The 6332-nt window shown below is 44.1% G+C and overlaps 2 protein-coding genes across 2 annotated transcripts; both read left to right on the top strand.

Moving 5' to 3' along the window:
• Window positions 1-62: 62 nt before the first annotated feature.
• Window positions 63-621, top strand: LOC123984227 (histone H2A-like). Its single transcript, XM_046071005.1, has one exon. The coding sequence runs from the start codon at window positions 121-123 to the stop codon at window positions 502-504; it is 384 nt and encodes a 127-aa protein (XP_045926961.1). The 5' UTR covers window positions 63-120; the 3' UTR covers window positions 505-621.
• Window positions 622-3368: 2747 nt separating this feature from the next.
• Window positions 3369-3827, top strand: LOC123984332 (histone H4). Its single transcript, XM_046071163.1, has one exon. The coding sequence runs from the start codon at window positions 3399-3401 to the stop codon at window positions 3708-3710; it is 312 nt and encodes a 103-aa protein (XP_045927119.1). The 5' UTR covers window positions 3369-3398; the 3' UTR covers window positions 3711-3827.
• Window positions 3828-6332: the final 2505 nt, after the last annotated feature.

The following is a 6332-nucleotide window of genomic DNA, read 5'->3' on the forward strand; positions in this document are numbered from 1 at the left end:
GAGGCCCCTTTTCTGGTTGGTCTGGCAGAACCGTCCCCGCTCCGCGGACATATAAAGGAGGGCTTTGCCAGTCGGGGCCACAATTTCTCTGAGTCTCGACTTTAGAAAACAGATCTAACCATGAGCGGAAGAGGTAAAACCGGCGGAAAAGCCAGAGCAAAGGCAAAGACCCGCTCCTCCCGTGCCGGGCTCCAGTTCCCCGTCGGCCGTGTCCACAGGCTCCTTCGTAAAGGGAACTATGCTCAGCGTGTCGGCGCCGGAGCCCCCGTCTACCTGGCGGCGGTGCTGGAGTACCTGACCGCTGAGATCCTGGAGCTGGCCGGCAACGCTGCCCGCGACAACAAGAAGACCAGGATCATCCCCCGTCACCTGCAGCTGGCAGTCCGCAACGACGAGGAGCTCAACAAGCTGCTGGGCGGAGTGACCATCGCTCAGGGCGGCGTGCTGCCCAACATCCAGGCGGTCCTGCTGCCCAAGAAGACCGAGAAGCCCGCCAAGAAGTAAGTCTGGAGACTAACTGCTGACCCACAGCCCCAAAAAGGCTCTTTTAAGAGCCACACACTTCTGATAAGAGCACTGTTCCCCCATTTCTGACAATTATATTTAAAAAGTAAACTGAAACTAACTCTACTAAAACATGAAACTACATGAAGACAAAAATATAGTTGAACTAGACTATTAATAAGAAGGTTCTCCAGCCTAAATATTTATAGAGAGATGGAGATATTTATAAAGTGTTTAATGCTGATAGAAGACAAAGTTAAGGGTTGTGAACAGTTTGAGCCATTCAACACTGTCTGTAGGCTACTCATTATTGCCACTATTGGGGACCGCCTGAATGACATGGGTCTGTGTGAGAGAGAGAGCAATCCCTTTCTTTATTCTCATAGTGTCTAGCAGGGGTGTTTTTAGGATCTTGAAACATTGGGGGCTTAGTCCAGCCCATAAAACTTCATATCTTCATCTTTAAGAACATTTTGATATTTTATGACCTTGTAACTGATTATCTATTCCCATCTTAAATGTGCAATTGTATTACTGCCTGCCTTGGCCAGGACACAATTGGAAAAATAATTTTTCTGGCTTAATAAATATATAATCAAACAATTTGCAGCAGTGAGGACAAGAATCGTGAGGCAACTAAGAGTTTGCAGCAGTGAGGTAATACTTTACTCTATCTTTCCTACTCTTGAGGTGCTATTTCTTTGCACTTTTACTGAGCAATCCACTAGAATCTGAAGGCCGGCTGAGCGAGATCAAACAACTGGGTGTGTGTCCCACCCACTGAAACCAAGCTTTTGTCTTGTTAATCCGGAGGGCGATCCAAAGCATTTAACAGAGTACTTGTACTCCTGTTGTACTCTTAAACACAGGACAAGAATCGTGGGGCAAATAAGAGTTTGCAGCAGTGACGTAATACTTTACTCTATCTTTCCTATTTTTGAGGGGCTATTTCTTTGCACTTTTACTGAGCAATCCACTAGAAATAAATGTGCATGTGGCACCTTTTTACGTCAAAGGTGTGGACGGGATCCGTACCACGAATTTTCCTTTTTAAATCTCCATGAAGGTGTTGATAAGATCACTTTAAAGTATCACTTTTGTTGCCTGTGCCTTTTATTATGGAGATGCAGCCAACCAAACCCTTGCTTTGCAGCAGCACAGGCTGCCAATATCTGATTATTCCTGAAGCATCTAAATAATCTTCACAACACAAAGAATTATTGTGGCAGTAACACGGAGCAGCTCCTTGTTGAGGCAGGGAAAACCTACATACAGAGGAAGCTGTGAGTCATGGTAAAACCCAACAGGACTATTTTATCACCAGATTCTCTCTCTCTCCCTCTGTGCATCTCAAAAATAAATAAGAGCTGGTAGCTGCTGAGTGAAAGATTTGTTTCACCTGCGACATTCTGTTTATGGACTCACCGTCGCTATAAAACAAACAGTAACCGATGTGTTTTAAAGAAAAGAAACAGGCTTATGTCCAAAGCAGGACAGGACACTTTTAATATATCTCAATCAATGCAGTGATCGTCTGACATAGATCTTACAGTGTGTAGTCTTCATTTGCTCTGCAGAGACTAAAGGCGCTTTTAATGCGCCGTTAATGGAAAGTGAAAGTATTTATTTGCCGGCTTGTTAAAGAGTGACGCAGGCTGCTTTCCAACACGGTCACCAGTGCCATTGTGAGCGCTCACTAGATTTCAGTTGTATTAGTAGAACAATAAAGCCTTAAACTGAAAAGGTATTTGCCTGATTTTCTAAATGTTTGCATCCGCCCAGCTCTGTGACTGTGACGAGCGCCCGACCACTTTACTGCGTAACTGCGCGCACACGGATCACAGCTCATTTCGGTTAATGAAGTAATACAGATTACAAATTGGTTAAGTTATAAAAGCTAGGCTATGAATGGAAAATGTAGCGAAATTAAGAGTAGGTCTACATTAGATATACCCATCCCTGCTGCAGCTAGAAGTAACAACAGAGTGAAAGACTTGGTAGACCAGACTCTGTTGTTTGTTCCGCTTGTCCTTGTTCTGAGCTGTTATGTTACAAATGTCTGTCTCTCTTTTTCAAAAACAAAATCAAACTCAGAAGGAAAGCTGCATCAAACATGTAGACCTAAAAACCCCATTAACTAAAGATGAAGCTAAGACATTTATCAGGACCTATGCACAGTCAGTTTGGCAGGAGCATTGGGACAATAGTGAAACTGGAAGGCACCTATATAAGGAAGGATGGTGGGCTGGAAACGTAGGGAAGAAAATATAATCACTCGTCTGAGAATAGGACATACAGGTCTCAACCTTTCATTATATGAAATAGGTAAGCACCCAACTGGGAAATATATATATTGTAACCAACTAGAAACGGTTGAACATGTTGTCCTTCAGTGTAGGAGATACACTATCAATAGGGAACGCCTCTTTCAGTCATTACGGAAGGCAAAACATCATGAGATCTCATTGACAGGTCTCTTGGGGAAAACAGCAGGCCAGATATATTGTCATATAATTAAGTTTCTTAAAGAAACTGAGTTAGAAAAAATAATTTAATTTATGTTTTTGTTATTGTTTGTTTGTGTTTGTTTTTTTATTTGTTTATTTCATTTATTTCCCGCTTAATCTCTCGTTCCACACTCCAGTCCAGCTTGTGGCGGTAATGCACCGTTAAACTGGTTTGCCAACCGCCATTAAACCCTAAAGAAGAAGAAGAAGAAGAAGAAGAAGGAAAGCGGCTCTGTGTGGGCGGAGTCAAAGGTCTGCCTGCAGAAAGTTTGGCACCGCCCAGTGAAACTAAGTATCTCTGTTACGTCCGCAGATAAGATGTAAATACCAAACGCAGCGTTCAGACAGCAGACTCGGCGCAGTCATCTGAAGAAGAAAACCCGCATAATGAGTGGAAGAGGCAAGGGAGGAAAAGGACTGGGGAAAGGAGGCGCTAAGCGTCACCGCAAAGTGCTCCGTGATAACATCCAGGGCATCACCAAACCCGCCATCCGTCGTCTGGCCCGCCGCGGCGGAGTCAAGCGGATCTCCGGTCTGATCTACGAGGAGACCCGCGGGGTGCTCAAGGTCTTCCTGGAGAACGTGATCCGCGATGCCGTCACCTACACCGAGCACGCCAAGAGGAAGACCGTCACCGCCATGGACGTGGTGTACGCTCTGAAGAGGCAGGGCCGCACCCTGTACGGCTTCGGAGGCTAAACCTGATCCTGACCCGCTGATCCTCAAACACAAAGGTCCTTTTAAGGGCCACACACTTCATCTAAAGAGTCTATCCTGTCCTTGCATTGCCTAGATGAATACAAAGTATATGTTTAACAGTGTTTCTCTTCTGTCCGGGTGACCTGAAAATACCTGGAGTGATTCTCTACTGCATTACTTAAACTTTTCTCCTGGCTCCACTTAATGTAAAACACTGAAGCAGATTCCATGTATCAGCATCATATTCTTTAATTATAATAAATATCTCAGTAAAACAAATTGAAAAATACAGATGCTAAACTGGACAAAGCAGGCATATACTGTAGTTTCAGTCGGCTATAAAAATGTAACGTTAAAAACTGTCTGTCAAGTATATAGCTGGTAGTCAATATCAACTGCATGCACAGTCATTACCAGATGAGCTAACAAAGTCCAGTCAATAATTGAATTTAAACAGATTTATCTATCACTGAGATGAAACAGGTAAACAAACACATAATAGGTTACTTCCCCACAAAAGACAAATGAGGAGGTAAAACTAATTCACGTGTTGACTCAGCAGGGATGATACTGAATATGTTGATCTACAGGAGAAAAATATTTAAAAACAAAGAATGCCTGAGAGCCTCATTACATCATATTCTATTATAATTACATATTTTGAATTACCTGCCACCTCAATTTTGTGTTTCCCTATATGTAATAAGACATTTCCACCATAACTAGGGGCAGAAATTGGAGCAGAAATGTTCACCAGAATGCAGGAAATTATGCTTTTAATGCTCAAAATCTTCTGGGGGATGAACCCCAGACCCCCCCTACTTATTAAGTGCCCCATACAAGAAAACAGTCTCTGGGAAGAACATTCACTTATTAATTAGAATAGAATTACTTTTCACTTGGCTGACTACCTGGGAAAGTAATTGTTATTCAATTGTGTATTGAATAATTAATGACAAAAACTGCAAGGGGGAGGGGCAGCAGTCATGAAGACATGGATAATTGACATGGGGTGGTTAAGAACCACTGCACTAGTTGACAGAAAAACAGCCACATCCGGCTGTATCTTTGCTGTGAAAGTAATAAGGACAATGTGTGTGCACAGACAGTGAAATAATTTAGCAACACCAGAAACTTCACTAAACATCTAAGATTAAATAACCCAATGCTGCTAACAAGTGGCAGTTCTGAGCAGGATAGTCATTGTAGTTAAAGAATGTGACGGTTTGTAGCTATTATTTGGAACTGTTTGACAATAGCAGCAGCAGGAGCTCAGTAGTGGAAAGTGAGGTGGCTCTTAAAAGAGCCGTTGTGTTGTTGTAAAGGTGGTTTGAGAGTTTAAGCCCTCTCTCCGCGGATGCGTCGGGCCAGCTGGATGTCTTTGGGCATGATGGTGACCCTCTTGGCGTGGATGGCGCACAGGTTGGTGTCCTCGAACAGGCCGACCAGGTAAGCCTCGCTGGCCTCCTGCAGAGCCATGACGGCGGAGCTCTGGAAGCGCAGGTCGGTCTTGAAGTCCTGAGCGATCTCCCTCACCAGGCGCTGGAAGGGCAGCTTGCGGATCAGCAGCTCGGTGGACTTCTGGTAGCGGCGGATCTCTCTCAGAGCCACGGTACCGGGCCTGTAACGGTGAGGCTTCTTCACTCCGCCGGTGGCCGGGGCGCTCTTGCGGGCAGCCTTGGTGGCCAGCTGCTTTCTGGGAGCTTTCCCTCCGGTGGATTTACGGGCGGTCTGCTTGGTTCTTGCCATTGGAGCTTCTCTGATCTCTTTGTATTCACAGATAAAGACGAATAATGCCTGACTGCGAACAGCAGCTTTATAAAGGAACTGCCGGAGCGTCGTCGGCGCTGATTGGTCCAGGCCGAAAGGAGCTGCTATTGGACAAAAGAAAAATTCAAACTGACCAATCATCCACAGCAGCTGGCTAACGGTCTCTGAAAGAAATTATTTTAGATTGAAATAACATGTCATAAATATTACATCTTCAAAGCTTTTGGCGACTGAAGTTACATCCTGAAGTTTTTCGGTCCGAATTGGTCCGAAGTATCTAAAACAAAATAATTATAGAAATTAAAAATAGAAACTTTACAATCACAAGATGAGCATCATAAGTAAAGTACCCAGGTCCAGGGTTACTTTAATAGATTGTCTCATATGAGGTTTTAATGAGGTTAAAGCAAATTCCTTTATCGTTGTAAAACATTATGTTCGGCAGTAAAGCTCTTTCTGATTCTGAGTACACACTGGTGTGATAGCACCACGATACCGGCAAAGTACATGAAGAGCAGGGGTTCACAAACCTTTTGTCCTGGACCCAAACATGATGAATTGTCATAACACCTACTCCTGAGAAAGAGCACAACAAACCATGAATTTAAAATGTACAGGTGTATGTTAGACGCTGTGCTGTCTTTCACTTCTCCACAAACTTGATAACGTTGGTTACGTATTGTAACCCCAGATTCTATGAGTATAGGCTTCGCCCTCTAAGAGCTGTCGCTATTGGGTTCATCCCCGCGCGCATGCGCAGTCCTGAAGATTTCTTTCGCGCCCATGTGCCGTGCACGGGCCTCTCTCAGGTCCGCAATTTAGGTATATAATACCGGCGAGACCAGAGATCTG

The sequence above is a fragment of the Micropterus dolomieu genome, linkage group LG02 (genome assembly GCF_021292245.1).
Source record: "Micropterus dolomieu isolate WLL.071019.BEF.003 ecotype Adirondacks linkage group LG02, ASM2129224v1, whole genome shotgun sequence".
NCBI classification, from domain to species: domain Eukaryota; kingdom Metazoa; phylum Chordata; class Actinopteri; order Centrarchiformes; family Centrarchidae; genus Micropterus; species Micropterus dolomieu.